Source organism: Arvicanthis niloticus, chromosome 1 (assembly GCF_011762505.2).
Source record: "Arvicanthis niloticus isolate mArvNil1 chromosome 1, mArvNil1.pat.X, whole genome shotgun sequence".
NCBI lineage: Eukaryota > Metazoa > Chordata > Mammalia > Rodentia > Muridae > Arvicanthis > Arvicanthis niloticus.
Window position 1 is genome coordinate 93,957,268 of NC_047658.1, and position 21,341 is coordinate 93,978,608.

Consider the following 21,341-nt stretch of genomic DNA (forward strand, 5'->3'; position numbering starts at 1 on the left):
GCTCCAGGTTCCCAGCTTTTGTGAGCTGTCACCCATCCTGAGGTGGGCTTTGGTGATGCAGGTGTCTTTGTATTGTTTCTGCTCCGTAAGTAACCCCTCATCCATATTTCTGTAAGTAACCCCAATGAAACTGATTGGTTCACCAAGTTGGATTCTGGTGGTATCTGTACTTTGGTCTATCCTGGGCTCCCTCTCTGAGATGAGTAGACCTCCATGTATTTTCCTAGGAAAAGTTGTACCACACAACATCCCCTGGGTCCTGAATCCCCCTTCAGCCTTCAATCATATTGATAGGGTCCCAGCCATTCCTCCAGCCTTCTCAGGGATGACTGAGCATGGAGAACAAGTGCTCAGCTCCTCTCTGGTGTAGCCTTGTTCATCTGAAGTAGTATCAGATTGCCTCCTTGAGATTCTTTTTTTCTGAGTCTCAAAGACCAGGATGAGGCCAGTTTCCATCTCTACTGTAGGAAAGACCTCCAATGATACAAGCTTCCTCCCTGTCTGTCTTCAGCCCCTTCCAACAGAGAGATGCAAGCCTTGGCAAGGGCCCCAGGCACACCCATGGTCTGCAGTGGCCAGACACACTGCTGATGGTATTCTGTTCCTGTCATTGGTTCCTCCAGTGTGTAGGAGGGCAGACACCAGACAAGCCAATAAGAGAGATGATATATGTGCCTCACATTGCCAAGGCCCCATTTCTACCCACAGTATAACATTAGAAGGAGCTAGGAGACAGTGATTTTACCATAGCCAACAGCTGCCATGACTCCTTCTACCTGAAGTTCAAAGCTGGGAGTGTCAGGGAGCATCACGGGGCATGTTGAACTGACCCAGAGAAGTGAGAAAAGGATGACACCATGTTCTGTCCTCAGTCGTCATGACGTGGGTGAGAAATGGGACATATAGAGAGACCAGCAGGTGAGAGAAGCTTCAGCTTGGATGTGACCCTGAGAAGAAAGCCAAGCAAGTATCATTCTGATCTAATAATTTCAACCCTTCCATTGGCTGTTAGATAACATTGTCTTCTAGATACTAAGAAAAGGCCCCTGGGCTAGTAAGATGGCTCAGTAGATATACATATGGATGTCTGATGAACTAAGTCCGACCCCAGAAATCTACATAAAGATGGGAAGGGAGAACTGACTCCTCTGATCTCTACACACACATATACACACGCGCACACACACATACACTGTAGCAGGGTGTATCTACACACACACAAACACACATGACACAGACACACATGCACACACGCACACTGTAGCAGGGTGTATCTATACACACACACAAATGACACAGGCACACATGCACAAAAACACATACATACTGCACACATATACACCACACACACATATACACCACACAGCCACACAACTACACACACACACACACACACACACACACACACACACACACACACACACCGAGAGAGAAGAGAGAGAGAGAGGTTTTCTCAGCAGAAGGGGGGGGGGGGGTTCTCAGCATTCCTAGTATGAAAATGAAGACCTTTGCCTAGGACCTTCATTCTTCAATCCCTAGGAGGAATGAAGAAGCCACACTTTGCACTGGGCCGAGTTAGCTGGTTCTCATACCTGTGGTCCCAGCACACGGGAGAAAAAAACAAGAGGGCCCCTAGTTTGGGAATAGTCTGGGTTACACAGTAAAACCCTGTCTCACAAGCTGGAGGCAGGGTGGCTCAATGGCAGAGTATTTTCAAAGCATTTACAAGTCTCTTTGGCTTTAATCCCAAGTCCCATAGAAAACAAGCAATCAGACACTGTTGGTGACTACCCAGTGAGCACCCAGTGAGCTCTCAGCTGTTGGTGACTACCCAGGGACATCTCACTCAGGAGCTGTGCCTACCTTTTTGAATCATTCCCAGAAGCCCTTTGTAGAGTTGCTGCTACTGTCTCTATGTGTACATAAGCATTCCAAGGCTCATGAGTCACACAGGTATTCCTGGCGCGGCGAGAGTGGCAAAGCCAGGATTCAGACCCAGGCCATATGACAGAGGCTCAGAAAGGTTCAGAAACTTAGCCAAGATCACATAGACAAAGTATGGAAGAACAGATTAGTAAATCCACAGTTGTCTGTCTCCATCTCACCAACCACGCAGCCTTTTCTGGTGTGAGGAGAAAGGGGAGGACCTTTCTTGCTTGGAACTGTACTAACTTAGGACAGGTTAAAAACAAACAAACAAGAAAAACCCCCTAAATAATGAATACTCTGGCCCCAGGCCACAGTGTCAGGTGGGAAACAGACACCACAGGCTGCTCAGTGGTTACTTATTCACAGCCTTGGTGACACCACAGCTGCATGCTCTTCGATCTGCCATCTGCCTAGGTCCTGAGGATGAGCCCGGGAGCCTTTGGACAAGGGAACCCAAAGCAAAAGGAAATGGTAAACCCCAGGCTCAGAGGAACCTGCTGGCAAGGTCTGCAAGAATGGTAGAGCCACTCCTGGTGAGTTAGGCTGAGGGAGGGGAGCAGGGTACTGAAGTCACCTGAGAGGAGTATCTCCCAACTGCCTCTTCACAGGCTATGCTGAGTGGCCAGAAAGCTTCCTGGTTACATTCCCAAGCTGGTGGCTACTCCCTTCCTTTACAAGCATGCATGGCCAAAGATTTCTGGAACACTTGGACTGTGCAGTGGGTGGAGTGTACCCCATCTTGAGTTTATTTTAGGTGACATACTGGTTCAGCAAGAACACACACATACATACATTCAAACACACACACACTCAAAGAGACACACAGTCACACATACTCAAAGACACACACATACTCAAAACACACACACACACACACGCCAGTTCAAATATACTATCTTCCTTCTAGTTCTCTTTCTATACTTTTGCTTTTTCTGCCCCTTAAAAAAAAACATTATTGTTATTGCATGTGTGGTTTGTGTGTGTGTGTGTGAGAGAGAGAGAGAGAGCATATGTCTATGTGTGTGCCACAGTGCAAGTGTAGAAGGCAGAAGATTACTCTGTGGAATTGATTCTTTTCTTTCACCTTTGTGAGAAGTCTGGAGATCAGCTCAACAGCTTGAAAAGCAAGCATACTTTACCCACGAGCGCCTCCAGCCCCCCCCTTTTTTTTTTTTTTTTTTTTTTTTTTGAGACAGGATCTTGCTATGTACCCATGTTAGCTTCGAATTAGCAATGACCCTGTTCACTCAGCCTGCCAGATGCTTGGGTTACAGGGACAAGCCAGGGGCCTCTGTCTATACTTCCTTCTTCTCTTGTAGCCAGGAGGGAGTTCCTCTTTACCACCAGATTCAGCTCCTTATCTGACTTTTCTTCTCTCTCTCTCTCTCTCTCTCTCTCTCTCTCTCTCTCTCTCTCCCCCCCTCTCTCTTCCCCCACCCAGGGTTTCTCTGTGTGGCCCTGGCTGTCCTGGAACACACTCTGTAGAGCAGGTTGGCCTCGAACTTGGAGATCCACCCGAGTGAGTGTTGGGACTATAGTGTGCACTACCATGCCTGGCCAGATTTACAATGTTCTTCACAAGTGATTCTGGCATTCCATTTAAAAATATGTTTCTTTTTTTTTTATGATATGGGTGTTTTATCTGTATGTATATGTAGTGCTTGGTGCCCAGAGCCCATGGAGACCAGAAAGGGATGAGCTCTCCTGGTACTGGAGTTATAGACAGTTATGAGCCACTATGTGGGTGTTGGGAATTGAACCTGGGTCCTCCAGAAGAGTAGCCGGTACTCTAACCACTGAGATTGTCTCCAGCCCTGTCATTTTCAACAGTATTACAGTTTTCCTTTCGGAGGTTACAAGATTGTACTCTGGAATTTGCACACCACCAGGCTCATATTCCAGCTGTGAGAACAGACCTATTGGTACACATACAAGATCTGGAATTTACTGACTAGCAAGTTCAGGGCCAGTCTGAGACACTTGAAACTTTGTCCCAAAGAATAAAATGGGGGGTTCAGTTCCAGTTACCAACATGGCAGCTCACAACCACTTGTAAGGGCGGTTCCCAAGGATCTGTGCGCTATCATGCCTGGCTCACACTATTATACGTTTATTTGTATGTTATTTATTTTAGGAGGACAGAGTCTCACTCTGTAACCCAGACTGACCTGGATCTCACTGTGTCTCAAACAGTAACCTGAAACTCATGACAATCCTCTTATCTCAACCTCCCCTAAACTGGGGCTATAAGTCGGCCAAGGCCAACTTGAACTGATTCTGTCTTATTGGCTGTCAGACCATGTATGGCTCAGAACCTGAGTGTCATGGTGCTGTCCTGTGCGTTTTTAATGGGCAGCATTGACCCTGTGAAAATACATTGTTTTTTATTGGCATGTGCTCACTGTAGGCAAAGATGGAGTCCATCGAGATCTTCACACCAGTTATCATGACCTTTGACCACATTCATCCTCCCCCACGAGTCCCCTTCTCCCCTACCCCTCCCTCTCTGGCTATTTTTTAGGATTTATTTTTCATTATTATGGAGTGGAGCGCTCAGGTTTCAGTGGCCTCAGAGAACAACCTTGTGGAGTTGCTTCTTTTCTTCTACTTTACCCTGGTTCTGAGGACCTAACGAGGTCATTAGGAACTCACAGCAAGGACATTTTACCCACCGAGCCACCTTACAGGCTTTTGTGTTTCTGAAACAAGTTCTCACCTTGTAGCCCAGGCTAGCACGGACCTCTCAATCCTCCTGTCTCCGTCTTCTGTCTGTTCCAGTGTACAGTGGTGAACCACCACACTAACTAAACTTGGTTCCATTTAAAGACTTATTGAAAAAATTTTGAAGCATTCACACATACACACAAACAGAACTACAGTGTTTATATATGTTATTAAAATTTTCCCGCCTTTAATCCCAGCACTTGGGAGGCAGAGGCAGGTGGATTTCTGAGTTCAAGGCCAGCCTGGTCTACAGAGTGAGTTCCAGGACAGCCAGGGCTACACAGAGAAACCCTGTCTCAAAAAAAAAAAAAAAAAAAACCCAAAATTTTTTTTCCTTATAGGCAGTGACTTGGGGAAAGTAGTGAAACGTTCCTTAGGGATGTAGTTATGAAAAAAAAAAAAGTTGATTGCAATAAGCCCAGATTTTCCTAAGTGGGTCCTTGCCCACTGGTAGGTTGCAAAATCACCCGAACTACATTTGGCAGGGGATGTAGGAAAAATCCCAGGACACTGCATGGAATGGACAGTCAGTACTGTGAGAAAGTTAACTGGGCTGGGGGTAACTCAGTGGTGGAGGGCATGAGCACTAAGTCATAAGCAGATTTCTGTGGCTCCCTGAAGCTGTAGTGAGCTATTGTGTTCCCATCTTTCATATCTCAGACAAGCCTGTGTAGCCGTGGACCTGGCTGATGACAAGACTGTGACAATGAAAGCATCTAGAAATTTCCAGTGACAATCGGGTCTAACCCTTCCCAGCTCCTGGCTATACACTTCAGGGTAAGCTACATGTCCAGAAGAAAACAGCTGTCTTAGAGCATGGAGATTGCTTGTCACGGGTTCAATCCCCAGGACTGAACAATAACAAAATCAAGCAAACAAGCAAAACTCTTTTCTGTTCCTTTAGAGTTTTGTCTTTTATGTCTGCATAACATTATAACAACCGACAAAGGTAGCTCACCCAGCACTTGGGAGGCAGAGGTGGATCTCTGTGAGTTCCAGGCCAGCTAGAGCCTCAAAAAATCAAAATCACAAAGAAAATGTTTAGCCATGTCCTACACACAGGTGCACAGGTGCGTGCATCCAGAATTCTGAGGATTCTCTGGGATCGACTGCTCATGTCTCTCCTGAAGCACCATGCTCTCGTGTGTTTTACTCCCAACTATTTGGCTGAATTTGTAGCGATGAGGCCATGCTGCAGGCTGGTCCCTAGCCCATCTCCCATGCCCACCCCTTGTTGGTTTGGTTTGGTTTGAGGTTTTTCAGACAGGGTTTCTGTGTAGCACAGGCTAGACTAGAATTTGTGATTTGCTGCTTCAGTTCTCCAAGTTCTGCAACTATGGGCAGGTGCTAAGGAGAGAACACGGGGCCTTATGAATGCCAGGAAGGGCTCTACTACTGAGCCACACTCCCAGAACCTATTTATATTCACTTTGAGAGACAGGTTTAGGTGCTGGAGATACAGTTCAGTAGTAAAGTCAAGGCCTGGGTTCTCTCCACTGCTGCCAGATATGGTAATGTCCTGTAATCCCAGCACTTTAGAGACAGAAGCAAGAGGATCCAACACAATGATGAACTACATAATGAAGCCAACCTAGGCTACATAAGATCATGTCTCAAAAAAAAAATCTCTTTTAAGCAGCTGAGACACAGACACACCACCCCCTCCATGCTACATCTTTCTCTGGCCATCTGTAGAGTCTGATTTTGAGATGTAGACCCTCCCAACCTTGAACCTGCCAACCTAACTCATCTCACTCTTGCTCGAGTTTCAGCCCCACCTCTGAAATGTAGCTGTCCATCAAATCAATGAATTCTCGTTGGTCAGTTCTACCTAAAGGCACAAGAATGCCTTATCTTTCCTCAAGAATATAAGCAAATGATGTCAGGAGATTGGCCAATGGGAAGACAGTATGATCCCATCAGTCCACCAATGGGAGGCTGATACTCCTGCCTGTCCAGCTGCCTCTGTGGAGCAGTTTGACCCCTTCCTTCTATGTTGGGACGATCCCTTAAAAGCCACTCAAAAGATGCAGGATGGCAGGCTCCGACTCGCCCCACTGCTCCTGGGGCTCCCTGACTTGCCTTCTCCTTGGAGTGGACGGGAGGAGAGGCTTTTTCAGGCAAAAAATAATATATAAAAGTATGCATCCCATAATCTCTGCTTTCTTTTTTTTTTATTTTTATGTATAATAGTCTTTTACAATTCCGTTTAATGTTTTAAAATTTCAAGTATTTTGACAATTTGAACACCCTCTCCCTTCATCTTTTGCAAGTTTAGTTGCTGAGGAGAAACATCAACTTCTCCCCTGCCCTCCCACCTTTGTACCAGAGAGCTGAGGCCTGTGACAAGTCTGAGAGACGACACAGAACTGGGTGTGTGTCTTGCAGAGGTTGCAGCCGGGTGGAGCTGTAATGCACATACATCAGGAGTGTTACAGGGAAAGGAGGATTTTTGGTTGTGGAGTTTTTCTCCTGTCTTTCTCTGTCTCTTTGTGTCTATTTGTCTCTGTCCCCCTCCCCCCCTCTATCTCTCTCTGTCTTTGTCTCTCTCATCTCTCTCTGTCTGTCTGTTTCTGTCTGTCTGTGTCTCTCTGTCTCTGTCTCTATCTCTCTGTCTCTGTGTCCGTATGTCTATCTCTGTCTCTCTCCTTCTCTCCCTCTCTTTCCTCCTCTCTCCCTCTCTCCCCCTCTCCCTCTCTTTCTCCTTCTCTCCCTCTTTTCCCCTTCCTCTCCCTCCCCCCAACTCTGTCTTAAAGATCGAACCCAAGGTCTCCCAACCCCTGAGCTGCAGCTCTTTTTCAAGATTTATTAGCCAGTCACAGCGGCCCACACCTTTGATCCCAGAATTAGGAGTCAGAGGCAGGCAGATCTCTATAGTTTTAAGGCCAGCCTGGTCCACAAAACAAATTCCAGGATAGCCAGGCTTCATAGAGACCCTGTCCCCCCCCCCCCCCAAATATTTTACGTATGGGTATTTTGCCTGCATGTACTTGTAGTACCCAAAGAGGCCAGAAGAGGGCATCAGGTCCCTTGGAACTGGAGTTACAGATGGTTGTGAGCCACTATATGGGAGCTGGGAATCAAATCCAGATCCTCTGCAAGAGCCGTCAGTGCTCTTAATCAGAGCAGTCTTTCCAACTCTCTGTTTTGTTGATTTTGAGACAGAGTCTTGCTATGTAGTCCATGATGGTCTCCAACTTGTGATCCTTCTTCCTCAGCTTCCCACGTTCTGGGATTGCTGTTCTGTGCTACCATAAAAAGCTAAAATATGATCTGTTTTGGAAGTATGGACCAGCTCCAGGGTTATAGGGAAAACCGAAACAGTCTGAACTGGGTTTAAAACAAAGTGGTAGGGCATGTGGATGCACACCTGTAGCCCCAGCCTGGGGGAGGTAGATGTGGGACATCAGTTCAAGAGCAGCTTGGGGCACATAGAAATTTCAGGGCTAGCCTGAAGTACACAAGGCCCTAACTCAAAGGAAAAAACACACAAACAAGTGTTATGTCCAGCTGCTTTGGATAAATGAAGTAAAAGTATGTAAAGGCCAGGCAAGGCACACAGTTCTGGGCCCTTTTAGACCTTAGGTAGCTGAGACAGGATGGTCAGGAGTTCAAATCCAGACTGGCAGATATGGCAAGACCTTGTCTTAGACCAAACAAAAAAAAAAAAAAAAAAAAAAAAAAAAAATACACTAAGGAGCCAAAAGAGATTAGACTCCAGGCATGCCTGGTGACTTACAGTGACTACCAAGGAGTGGGGCTCATGGGCCCTTGTGTCTTTGCAGTGACAGTAGCTGGGGGTACGGGAGGGGTGTTGAAGAATATTGTTTTCATGGCACTATTTCTCTTCTGCAGACAGGCATGGCCCTGTTCTTCATGCTGGGCTGTGTCTTCTTCCCACTGTGCTTTGCCGTCCTCTGCTGGGGGCTGCAGAACCAAACCAGTTTGCGGATGGAGAGGGAAGAGGCCGTTTTGGTGGCATCCAAGTAAGATGGGAAGGGTGGGGTATCTTTCCTGGGGCCAGAACTGATGGAGCAGCTGCTGGAGCATCTGAAGAGGAGCTGGAGTGGACTCAGGAGGACACAGGGCAGTGTGGGTGGGGCCCTGTTAGTGGAATCTTTTGCAACAGTGAAACCACTGAGGTTCAGGTCTCTCATTGGGAAAGGGGCCTGATTGTAATTTCTCTTTTCCATGGAGACATGTGAGGATCGCGTGTCTAAGGGCTGTGGGCATTGAGGAGGTGCAGGGGTAGGACCTACGTGACACCCTGGGGAAGAAGAAGGGCCTTGGCTCCAGCCAGGCAACACAGAGCCAGCATGTGAACCCAAGCCAGGGCCTGTGGGCCAGGCAGGTGCTCTCCCACCCAGCTGCATCCCAGTCTCTCCCCTGAGACAGAACTTTACTTTATAATCCAACCTGGCCTTGAAACAAAGATGTTCCTGTCTTGATCTCCAAAGTGCTAACAATTGAACATTTCATTTTTTTTTAGAAGTTATTACATTTAACCGGAGGGGGTGCACATGCTGTGGTGGCTCACATGAAGGTCAGAGGACAACTTGTAGTTGGTTCTCTCCTTCCTCCAGTGTTCCAGGGATTGAACGTAGTCTTGGCAACAGGCACCTTTACTTGCTGAGCCTTCTCACTGGCCTGAAACTGGTTGCTTTTTAACTGATAACTCAGACTAGAATTTAAGGAGATACTATCTTCTGCTGGCAACATCATACTAGGAAAAATGTGTTTGTGGGAGAGGTTGGGCCCTCGGGTTGTTAATATAAAGGTGAACAAAGCCAGGGCAGAGCTGGGACAGGGTAGGAGCAGGGTGCAGAAAGCAATTCTTGGGGGTTGTTTTCGGGTTTTTTCTTTTTTCCTTCTTTTCAATGCTGGGTATGGAGCCCTGAGCCTCTGAAATGCTAGATAGCCACTGAGTCCCCAAAGGCAGAGTTTCCCACCAATGTGTCTGTATAAATCCCCTTCAGAGAAAACAAAAATCAAAAGCACGAACCCCAAATCCCCATCTTGCTCGCTGTCACAGTCGGTCCCGGTCCCTTGGCCAGGTCTGTGTCCGCAGTCAGGTTCTGATCCAGATCCCTGCCCTCGCTGGTGCCTTTGCACTCTTGTTCGTTGTTGTTTTGTTTTGTGTGTGTTATATTTTTTTTTTGTGGGTTTTTTGTTTTGTTTTGTAGGTAGCCGAGATTGCATCTTGTAACTTTTGAAAGGTTTTGGTTTTATTTTATTCTGTTACTCCTAGTTAACCTCCTGCCTCAGCCTTCCGGGTACTTGGATTTCAGGCCTGTCTCTTCATACTAGTAGCTCAGGCTAGGCTAAGTGCATGTTTCTTGACAGGATCTCCCTATGTATTCCTGACTAGCTTGGGATTTTGCTGGGACTTTGCTGTATAGACCTGGTTGTCCTGGAAGCCCTGGAATCTGCCTCCTGTCACCTCTGTCTCTGGACTTTCCTGGAGTGAAGCAAACCCCAGCTTGAAATCCTACTTTTCTAATGCACATAGCTGTGTTATCTTGACACTTAAAAAAAAACAAATCCTCTAAGCCTTAGTTTTTCCTTCCCCAACCCTAAAAGCTCTAAGAAGCATTGACATAAATCTCCTTATCCTGTGCTCAGTCTGTAGTAAGACCTGGGAGAGTGGGCCTCTTTTCCTTAGGTGAGATTTCCAGGTCTGCCATGGTCTCTAACACAATCCCCAACTCCTGCTGGTGTCGACTTCCCTTAGCCACTCCCACAGACTGCCACTAGAGGGCACCACAAAATAGCAAATCAGCCCCTTCCTCTAGGGCGCAGAGGGAGTAAGCTGTGGGCTGGAAAGGTCAGTGGTCAGTAAATTTTGAGGCTTATCTCAGGACCAGTGAGAAACCCAAACTACAGTTAGGTGTCAGTCCCCTTGATATACAAGTCTGAAGGAGAGATGGGTTTGGGGAAGGCCCGGCTATAGGAGGCCATGGAAGTGTGAGGAGTAGTTGTGTGCTAGGCCTAAATTACCCTGGCCAAAGGCCTAGGCTGTGCTGTGTTTCCCCCTTGGATTAAAGGAGGAAGTTGACTCAGCCAACCTCCAGGCTCTTCCTCACAAGCAGGACGTTCTGAGGAGTGGCAGAGGAAAGGGAACCAAGGCAACAAGGAGAAGGGGCTCCAGGAGGCTGTGCAGCCTGAGGAAGGGGCCCGGCTTCCAGGACTCCACATGGGTTTTCAAGGCAGCACCCTCTTCTCTTCAAGCCCACTTTTTTTTACCCTCTCCCCTAGGCTAGCTAGCACTTCCTCTGTAGCCCAAGCTGGTTACCAGGAGTGATCCTCCTGCCTCAGCCTCTGGAGTGCTGCCAGAACTACACGATGAACCACTGCCTCCTGTTTCCTATTACTACCCCTCCTCCCCCCAAAGCCACGCTGGAGGGTTCTGACAGCCAGCCGGCTCTCCTCACTTAGTTCTGTCACTTCCTAACTCTCTGATCCTGGGGATCTGGGCTCACACCTCAGGACCATTTCCTGACCTCTAAAGAGCAGAGGAGCATAGATCCCCCCTCCCCCCTGCTGTCACACTAGTGAGGCACACTAGTGAGGGATGACTTGCGGTGGTGTGTGGTACCTAGTGCACGTCAGTCTCCACTCCCTCTGACTGGAGAAGCTGGCGGGCGGGGGGGGGGGGTGTTTCTAGGTCTGAAGGACACTGTGAGATGGTTTGTTCCTATCTGTGCCTTCAGTGGGGGGAAAGCAAGAAACACCATCTACTCAGGCTACCTTCTCTAGGAAATCTTCTTGGCCGGAGTGAGCACCCCTGAGCTAAGATCCCTGCAGGCCACTGAGGGACACACATTTCTGTTTATAAGCATCAGTAGAAGAAAATGCCAGACATTTTTAAAGTGCTGACAGGAAAGGCCCCTCAAGTACCCCCGCTAGGTGGAGGTGCCCGGGGCTAAGAGAAGAGCCATCCCTTCCCTAAGCCCTTGTCCCCAGCAGCCCCCTGCACTGCAGCTCCTGTCTCTTTAAGGGCCTCCCCCTCCCTCTTTCCCTGTCCCCCCCATCTCTGTCGCAGCCGCTGCTGTGGCTCAGAGCTGCATGGGAGACAAGGCTGCTGCAGGTCCGGTTTCTTGGTGTCTGGTCGGTGCCATCATTTCCCTCCCCCTCTCCCGCCCTCCCCAAGCTGGTGGCTTCCCCTCCCCCTCCCCCTCCTCACAGAGGGGGCAGGGGGCTGGGCACCAACTCTATAATGCCATGTGCAGTGTCTGCACAGGGCAGCAGGGCTGTGGCCGCAGCAGCAGGAGGTGGTGGTAGCCTGTGGTGGCGGGAGAGCGGGGTTGACTGGTGACCGCTTGCCCAGCTGCTCCTCCGCTCGGCTCCGTCCTTTCCTCCCTCCCTTTTTCCAGGGCTGGCACCACCGTCCCCCACCCCGCCTCCTTGGGCCCTCCCAGCCTCTCCACGTAAGCCCCCCCCCACCTGCCGCGGTTCTCCCTCCCCTCCCCCACTGCATCTTCCTCCTCCTGTCCCCTCTCCCTCTTGGTCCTCTCATCAAGTCCTCCCTTGGTAGTCTCTTCCCACCCTCTCATCAGCTCTCCCCACCCCTATTCTGCCTGCTAGTCCTTTCTTTCTGAGTCCCCAATCTCATTGACGTCCCTTTCTCCCTTGCCCTGAACTGGCCCTCTTGTCCCATCCTGTCCCCGCCCTGGCCCCTTTGTGCTTCCCCCTCCCTCTTTCTCTCTCCCTCTCTGGCTTGGCAATCCCTTCTCCACCTCCAACTCCCTCTCTCAGTTTGGCCTTCCTGTCCTTTCTGGACCCTCTGGTCTCCCTGCCTGGGTCCAAGTCACCATGCTTACCCCAATGGTGGCTGGGGGGGTGGTGTTCCCCGGACTCTTCCTCCTATCCAAGAACACGCTCCAGAGGCTGCCCCAGCTGCGCTGGGGGGAGGCCGACGCAGTCATTGTCTCCGCCAGGTAAATGGCATGCCTTCCCTGAGTTCAGCCCCTCTCTCTCCAACAGGCTTCGTGGGGAAGGGACCCCAGCACATCCCTGGGCTCAGTAGTGGTGGGTAGGTTTACATCCCAGCTTCCTTCCCTCCTTGGACCTCACTGAAACCCAGCCATCTGGTCTACTATATAGCTTGATCTTGCTCCCCTTAGCTTCCTCCTGCCCTCCCTCTAAAGCAGGGCAGCATGTGACTAAACAGTCCCACAAGACACCCAGGAGCAAGCTGAGGGGCAAGACTATGTTTTTCAGGGCTAGTGTTTGGGGGTCAAGGCACAGAGAAGTAGAGAGTGAAACTTGTATGTCCCTAGAATAGGGCCACCAGGAAGAGGATCATGGTAAGAATCAGGGAAAGTGTGGGAAAGTGGCAGGGGTAGAGGGAGCTTGGGTTACCATGGGGCCAGTGACTGTAGGGATGAGCTGCATGGTGACTGGGTGACCAAAGGGTGCAGGAGCAACTGGGGACTCTCTTAGTCCTCATGGGTCCCTTCCCTCCTTCCTCAGGGAGAGATGTCACTGTAAGCCATTCCCAACACTGGCTTACCTCAGCATGGCCTCCTTGGTGTCCTGGGAGGAAGAAGATTCCACTGCCACAAACTAGGAATGAAGAAGGCTGGGAGAGGCAGGGACTGAGGGATGGAAGCTAAGCGGGGCTTGGCTGAAAGTGACGGTGGGGAAGCCTGGCTTAGGAGGCAGCTGAGGAGTCCTGAGGAACACCCAGACTGTAGTAGCCGGAGGAGAAACGGAGGCACACACCTTACTTTCACTCTTTCCTCTGTCTACCTAGGCTGGTGTCCTCTGTCCAAGCCATCATGGCCTCCACAGCTGGCTACATAGTCTCCACATCCTGCAAGCACATCATAGATGACCAGTAAGTGCCTCACAGCCAGCCCTGCCCAGGCCCCCGCCGTGTGTATGTGGGACCTAGGATCTCCCAGATCTGTAGTAACCAAGAAAGTTCATGTGATTGCTGCAACTCAAAACCAAGGATAAATTTATCCTGCCCTGTCTTAAAGGTCAGAAGCAGGGAAGCAGGAGTCGGGATCAAAGGAAATCCTCCAAGCAGTTCCTGCTCAGCTTCCTGGCTCTTGTCATAGGTTTTGAACATCAGTCACGTCTTTTCCAACTCTTGTATCTCTCATATTCTTTCTGGAATCCATGACTAGCCTCAGCTTGGGTCCAGGGCAAAGAGAAAGGGATGACACAGCAAGGCCATTGAGGGTCAGGCCGTGGGGGTGAAGAGGCCAAAATTTGGCACTGGCAGTTACTGCAGTATTTGGTGCTGCCAAAAAGGCCCAGGCCTGAGCACTGGGGCGGGAGGAGGGTGACGGGACCGGGCCCTGTCCGTGGTGCTGATCTGTCCATTTTAGCTTGACATAGGTTGCTGCAAGTTTGCTGTGTGGCCAGGATGCTCTTCCTTGACTCATAGCTTCTGGCTCTAGTGTCCTTCTGTGGTGTCCTTTGAGCCTCAGGGAACATTATCTGGGTGACCCTGGTCTCCATCTGCCTTCTGGTGTCTGTCTCTTCTTTTCCTATGGGAGAGTGTTTTCTCCTCCGAGGACCTATAGAGAGGTCACATTCCTCCCCAGAGCAGCTTCTGCAGGAAGGAACTGAGTGTGTCAAGTGCCTAGAACAGCTCCTGGGTCCATGGTGCTGAGGAGCCTCTTAGGATCCCTTTCCATGATGTGACTTCCCCTTGCTCTCACCCAACCCCTTCCCCAGCTAACGGGTCCCAGAGAAGCCTGGTGCCAGGCACTTCCTTCTCACCTATGCTTACCTAGAGGTCACCTTTTGGCTCTTGTATTCCCAACCTCAAGTCCGCTCTTGGCCTTGTTTCACCTTTAATCCTTAGGTAGGTGGAAGGATCAGGGTTAATCCGGGGGACAACAGCTGTCCTTCTTTCTGAGCACCTAATTGCTGAGAGAGCAGGAACAGAACCTAACGCCTCATCTGTCAACCCAGGGCCCAAGCCCTTTCTAGCTTTTCCACATCCCAGAGTCCTGTGGCTTCCGCCCCTCAGCACATCCCTAGGCAGCTCTGAGCCTTCTCTGAGCACAGTCGGGCGCTGTTTGTATTTCTGCTGTTTCTAGCCAGCTGCTTCTCCCCTGCCACCTGACTCTGACTCCTGGCCACATCCCCCTCCAATGCTGTAATATGGGTCCCTTTAAGGAAGGGCTGCTCCCTCTCCCAGGCCAGCTTGCCTGGGTAAGGGGTAAGCTCTCACACACCCCTCACCTGTACCTCAGCACTCTCCACTCTCTCACCAGCACTTGCTTGGTGTACGGTGGCTAGCTGGATAGCCTTTTGCTCTGTTCCCTCTGGTCCTTTCTGTCTCCCACCCCCACCCCAGGCCTGACCGAGGATTCCTGGACTTGAGAAAGCTTCTGTGCTGACTCAAGAGAAAAAAAAAAGCGCAGAGTGGCGTATCCGTGTGCTTCCCGTATTTGTTTACTCCAAAGTCTGCAGAACTTTCTCTGTTCTTGGCATCTTTGCTTGGTATTTTCTCTGTACTGCTGGCCATACCTGAGCTAACAATAGACTTGCCACCTTGGAACAAAGGCAGGCTGCAGCGACAGCCCCTCTGGTGCCCTGGGAACTGGCTCCAACTCTCCAACCTTCTTGACACAGTGGGGCTGATGGCAAGGACTCCTGTGGTTATTCCTTGGCCACATTACTTAACCTCTCCATAGCACAGGGTTTTGTGAGAGGTGAACAAGCCAATGCTGTGTAAATATTTAAGTGCCAGCATAGTGGCTGGCATGTGAGAACCGTCACGTCAGCTGGTGCTGGGTCCCTATAGCAGGATCTCTATAGCAGTTGGACCTTTCTCACTGGTTCCTAACTGGGAATGTCTTTGTGTCTTGCTTCAGCTCATTTCCGTCTTACCCACGATCTGCAGTGTTCTGGTCTCCTCTCCCTGTGATACTGCAGAGGAAAAGTGTGGATGAAGGAGAGAGATAGAGACACAGTGAGAAAGACAGAGATACCGGGGGTTATGAGGTCGGCCTGGGAGAATGTCTGGCCTTGGATGATCTCTTGTATCCCACCCCTCAGTTCCAGCATCTGTAACTCAAAACTCAAGAGTTATTACGAGCCGGGAGGTGGTGGCGCACGCCTTTAATCCCAGCACTTGGGAGGCAGAGGCAGGTGGATTTCTGAGTTCGAGGCCAGCCTGGACTACAGAGTGAGTTCCAGGACAGCCAGGACTACACAGAGAAACTCTGTCTCAAAAAACCAAAAAAAAAAAAAAAAAAAAAGAGTTATTACGAGAGCCTTTATGGACCTGACTCCCTCCCATTGAGTACCCTATCCTGTCCTAGGGGTTGCTGAGACCCTGTCCACCTCTCTTCTCTCCCCCCACAGGCACTGGCTGTCCTCGGCCTACACACAGTTTGCAGTTCCCTACTTCATCTATGACATCTACGCCATGTTCCTCTGCCACTGGCACAAGCACCAGGTTAAAGGGCATGGAGGGGAAGACGGGACGCCCCGAGCCCTGGGCAGCACCTGGGCCGTGGTACGTGGCTACCTGCACAAGGAGTTCCTCATGGTGCTCCACCACGCGGCCATGGTGCTGGTGTGCTTCCCACTGTCCGTGGTGAGTCCTTCCTCCTGGAGTCAGGAGGCTCGGGGGCACAGCAGAGTGGGGGGTCCCTGGTGACAGGACTTGGGACAGGACTTCTGGAGCAGAATTCCTCCCAGAGTCTTAAGAGGTACAAGTCAGTGTGGGTGCCTTACAGCATTGGTTACCTGTATGTGAAACCCAGCCTTCCTCTTTGTGTAAGGCTTTCTTAGTCTGCATGTTGTAGGCAGGAGAAAAGAGCGTACCGAGTGTTTATAACCCAGGACTACGTGTCTGTTTGGGCTAAGGATCTAGTTCAGCTGGTAGAGTGTTTCCCTAGCATGTGTGAAACCCTGGGTTTAATTCCCAGCACTTTGTAAAGCCAGCACACTTATAATCTTAGCACTTGAGAGTGTAAGCAAGAAGATACGAAGTTTAAAATCATCTTTTGCTACATAGTGGATTTGAAGCCAGTCTGGGGGGACATGAGACTCTGATCCAAAGGAGGAAAAAAAAAACAAAACAACTCATCTTAAATCTCAGCATTCAGGAGGCAGAAGCAAGTGAATCTCTGAGTTCGAGGTTAGCTTGGTCTACAGAGTGAGTTCTAAGACAGCCGGAGCTATGGGGCGGGGGGAGGCATATGGGGGGACGGGAGCAGTGGAATAGGGCTGGGGACGTGGCTCAGTTAGTACAGTGATTGCTACGCAGAAACAAGGACCAGAGTCTTCTTGAAAAGCTAGTGTGTGCTTAATCCCAGGTCTGGGGCAGTGAAAACAGAAGGGTCCCTGGGCCTTGGTAGCCAGCCAGTATAGCCAGATGAGTGAGCTCCAGGGTTAGTGAAAGTCCTCAAAAATAAATAAATAAATAAATAAATAAATAAATAAATAAATAAATAAATAAAATTGAGAGCAATTGAGGAAATTGACTTCTAGCCTTAATATGCATGTATACACATAAACAGGTGCACGCCTGTGTACACATGAACAGAGAGATGGGGGCACAGCAAGAGGGCACAAAGTATCTCTGAGGGGAGAGATACAGGAATGCACAGATCCTCAGGCTTTTGCCTTTTCCCCTAGGTGTGGCGACAAGGCAAGGGAGATTTTTTTCTAGGCTGCATGTTGATGGCCGAGGTCAGCACACCTTTCGTCTGCTTGGGCAAGATCCTCATCCAGGTGAGAGTGAATCTGAGGGGAATGTGGGGTGGACTTTTGGGGGGATTCCTTAAAGATCTTGCAGCCTTTCAGCGTGGTGCTGTGTGCCTACTACACTAGGGGAGGTTGAAGGCAGGAAGACCATGAGCTTGAGACTAGCCTGGGCTACATAGTGAAACTCTGCTTCAAAAAATAAAGACTAAAGAGCATTGGCCAGGGGCAGGGGCGGCCGTGGGAGGAGCCCTAGGCAGGGTGGAGGGGAGGCAGCTGTGGGAAGGGAACCCCTCCTCTCCCTGCTCTACCACACTGTCCTTGCCCACAGTACAAGCAGCAGCACACGTTGCTGCACAAGGTGAACGGAGCCCTGATGCTACTCAGCTTCCTGTGCTGCCGGGTGCTGCTCTTCCCCTACCTGTACTGGGCCTACGGGCGCCACGCTGGCCTGCCCCTGCTCTCAGTGCCCATGGCCATCCCGGCCCACGTCAACCTGGGCGCTGCGCTACTCCTCGCACCCCAGCTCTACTGGTTCTTCCTTATTTGCCGAGGGGCCTGCCGCCTCTTCCGACCCCGAGGTTCCCCACCACCCTCTCCTTGTCAGACCCAGGACTGAGGCTAGGCCCTGGAAATTCCCCCTCCCCAGCCCCTGTGGAGACAGTGTTTGGGGCTAATAGATGTGTGTGTTGGGGGGGGGGGTGAGAGCCAGGAGTCCCTTGCCTTGACAGCCCCAAGACAGATGGACCCAGAATAAGGAGGAGCTATATACCCTCGGGAGCTGAGGTCAGATTGGCAGGCAGGAAGAGAGGGGACCAGGATGAAGAGCCTCTTCTTGCCTCTGTGCTAACAAAATGAAAGGGAAAGGGAGGAGATGGGGCTCACTGGGACCAAGGAGTCAAGGGACATGGGGGTGGCCCCGCTCCCAAGGACATCCTAGCCTTGCTGCTACAAATCCCTCTCTGCTCCCCATCACCCGGGAGAGAGAAGACACCCTAACTCACCCCATGTGGGCCCTGAGAGGGCAGGTAACCCCCACAGCTCCTTCCTGTGAAGAGCAATCTGAGGGACCTTATTTATTTATTCACCCATATCAAACTAATTTGTTGGGGTGAGGGGAGGGAGGCAGTTGCTCCCCTACAACCTTTCCAGCGCTGAGCAGCCCTGGGGGCAGGCGCCAGGCCAGTCCCTTCTGTCAGGGGCACATTTAGCCCTCGGCCCCGGCCCCGGCTTGTCCCTGGTGCTACAGGCCAATCGCGGCTTCCTCCAGTCTGGGGGCCACAGACCCCGGGAGGTGCTTTTACAGACCGCTAATAAAGACGATCTTCCTGAACGCCAGCAAGACCCTTTGGTCCAGTTTTTGGGGGCTGGGAAGGGAGGAGAAAAGGGGATGGATGACTACCTAGCCACTGAGTAGTAAGGGAGGAAGGGGGAAAGGGTGTGTGTGTGTGTGTCCACCAAGAGGATCATTGGGCAGCCTGGGAGGAATGGGGTGTGTGAATGGTCACTTCGAAGTTGGGGAGGAAGGAGGAAGTGGGGGACAGGTGGCCACAGAGAGAGGGCTACTGCAGTGAGGGAGGAAGGAGGCACCACCTTTATTTCTCAACAGAAGGCTGGGCAGATGTGTGTGGCTCACAGCTGGGTCCAGGGCTACTATAGCTCGGCTCTTGTTAGGCCCCTTTCTGGAAGCGCCTGAGGAGTATGAAGATCAAATGAGAGGGGGCACATAGGAGATTTGGGTCCTTTGGAAGGGGTAGGGCAAGGACAGGGAGACACAACTCACACATGCATGCAGAACTGGAAAAGCAGGAAGAAGAAGGCCACCACCAATGTCCCCACCAGGAGGTGCTGGAAGAGCCCAGGGCTGGAACCTGCCAGACAGCCAACAACAACTTCCTTCCAGACCCTGCCAGGAGGGAGGCCCCTAGATCAAGCTGGTTCATACCTGTCTTAACAAATGTTATAGGCTTCTCTCCAATAAACTGGGCCACAGCAAGAAGGCTCGCTTTGTCTGAGTCTGGATAATCGAAGAAATCAGGCCTGTCTATGAAGAGCTGGGAGCTGGCTCCTGGTACTGAGACCTGTGTTCCATCTCTTCTGGGTGCTAAGAGCCAAAGCAGAGTCTGTGACAAGAGCCCGAGGGCCAGCGTGCCCACCGACGAGGCCAGGCAAATCCAGTGCTCTGCCTGTTTTGTTCCCAGAGTTGGCCAAGCTCTCATCAGAAGCCTCCCTACCATGTCTGAGATGGGGGGAAAGGTTTGTACAGTAACGCTCTGTGACAAGACAAGGCAAAATGAGACAGAGGGGAGGAAGGAGAAGGAAAGGAGAGAAAAGGAAGAAAGGAGGAGAAAGGAAGAGGAGAGGGGAGGAGAGTAAGGCTCAGGGCTGGGCTGGCCTCCTCCTGCTCACAACCCAGCCTACTCCCATTCTCAAGCCCCCCTTATTCCTTCTATCCCTAAGCTCAGCTTCCCACCTGTTTCTATGGTCCCCAGCTCAGCCATCCACATCCACACCCACAGGGTCACCCACTGCCACAGCTTCATAACCTCTCACTATTATGAATGAGTGGGATTCTATGATGTCACAGCCCAGAGCCATTCCGCTGGCCTGACTATGGGGCGCTTCCGGCTCCTAATGCAGGAGGGTTCATTGAGCCTCGTCCTCAAGAACAACATTGACAATAGCAGTGACAGTGGTGGGGGCTTGGGGTGTAGCCCAGGGGTCCAGCTTTTGCTCTGTGTGTGCAAGGTTCTATCAGAGCCACAGTCAGTCAGTCGTTTGGTCAGTGGTATCCCAGGATTTAGCTGGGACTAGGAGATAATGCGTTTGTACAGCAGCTATACTGGGCAGGTGAAGAGGGCTACATATCTCCAGTTGTCCTTTGGATCAACCTCAACTTGTTTACTGAGTGCTTATTAAAATGCCAAGAAAGTTACAAGGATTAGCTCATGTAAATTGGAGAAGCTCTAAGAGGAAGGCCGGAACCAATGCGGAGGGGGCGAGGAACGCTGACACTATGCTTCCTAAAGCTGTGCATTTTTCTGTGTGGGGCTTCCCTTTGCTTTCTGAACCCCAGTTTCATGCACCAATCCATCTCCAGGCTTGATTTTAGCGCTCGGTAGAGATGGATGCGCACGGTGAGAAACAAGAGAAACAGCCAACTTTTCCACTAGGTGGCAGCAGTGTTGGCCCAACGGTGCCACCATCTCTTCTACAGGTTACAGGCAGGCAGGCATGCTCCTCTCTCGGGACTGGCTGTCACAGGGAGGCGGGGAGGAGGGGGATGCAGCGAGGCCGGGGGTGGCACTAGAGGAACTCCCCCAGCTCATTCCAAGGCTAGTCTCTCGGCCATTCGAAGAGCTTGGTTTACTCCCCTCACCGTGACTCACTTTCTCTTTTGGTGGCATTGGTGGCATGTGAACCGCACCGTTCCCTATTCCACCTCTATTTCTTTTTTCGAGTTCCCTCAGTCCTCCCCGTGTCACTTCCCAATTGCGACCGGCACTCCAGAGGCCCCTCCTCTGGAAGAGGCCCCTCCTCTGGAATTGGAAAAGGTAGTTCGCCTCTGATTGGCAGTTAGGCCTGTCTATCACAAATGAATTCCAGCCCACCCAGGCCAAGGACACTTCAAGGGACTCCTCTATTCTGCCCGTGCTTGTTTTATAGTCCCCTGGCTACTCTGTTACACCACTTGCCCGGAAGGTGGTTCCTTATCAAAAGATCCTCTCTCAGACCACGAGGTCACAGAGACCTGCCTCTGCCTCCCAAATGATGCTGGGATTAAAGAAGTGTGCGCCTACACCAGGATCAGCTTTTACCACCACCTCCTCCTCCTCCTCCTCCTCCTCCTCCTCCTCCTCCTCCTCCTCCTCCACCTGCTCCTCTTCTTCCTCCTGCTCTTCTTCCTCCTGCTCCTCTTCCTCCTCCTCCTCCTCCTCCTCTTCCTCCTCCTCTTTAATTAATCACAGCTATTGAGAATTCGAGTGTCACAACTATGCCCAGAGACGTTT

At 50.8% G+C, this 21,341-nt stretch overlaps 2 protein-coding genes across 10 annotated transcripts; one reads left to right on the forward strand and one right to left on the reverse strand.

Annotated features, from left to right (window-relative positions):
• Positions 1-707: 707 nt before the first annotated feature.
• Tlcd3b (TLC domain containing 3B) lies at positions 708-18,669 on the forward strand. 8 transcript variants are annotated; one of them, XM_076942670.1, is made up of 8 exons: positions 708-963; positions 2,344-2,462; positions 5,314-5,430; positions 8,509-8,639; positions 13,409-13,492; positions 15,985-16,219; positions 17,266-17,361; positions 17,663-18,669. In XM_076942670.1, exons 4-8 carry the CDS (start codon positions 8,515-8,517, stop codon positions 17,948-17,950), a joined length of 828 nt encoding a protein of 275 aa, XP_076798785.1. In that variant the 5' UTR covers positions 708-963; positions 2,344-2,462; positions 5,314-5,430; positions 8,509-8,514; the 3' UTR covers positions 17,951-18,669. The 8 variants fall into 8 exon arrangements, with proteins under 8 accessions (XP_076798785.1, XP_076798790.1, XP_034364020.1 ...); XM_076942675.1 differs by lacking the exon at positions 2,344-2,462 and adding an exon at positions 6,932-7,026; XM_034508129.2 differs by lacking the exon at positions 2,344-2,462.
• Positions 18,670-18,906: 237 nt separating this feature from the next.
• C1H16orf92 (chromosome 1 C16orf92 homolog) lies at positions 18,907-19,874 on the reverse strand. Of its 2 annotated transcripts, XM_034489070.2 has the most exons (4): positions 19,805-19,874; positions 19,277-19,435; positions 19,115-19,202; positions 18,907-19,023 (listed from the first exon to the last, which is right to left on the reverse strand). In XM_034489070.2, exons 1-4 carry the CDS (start codon positions 19,872-19,874, stop codon positions 19,002-19,004), a joined length of 339 nt encoding a protein of 112 aa, XP_034344961.2. In that variant the 3' UTR covers positions 18,907-19,001. The 2 variants fall into 2 exon arrangements, with proteins under 2 accessions (XP_034344961.2, XP_076798817.1); XM_076942702.1 differs by lacking the exon at positions 19,805-19,874 and having other exon boundaries at positions 19,277-19,729.
• Between the last annotated feature and the right edge of the window lie 1,467 nt (positions 19,875-21,341).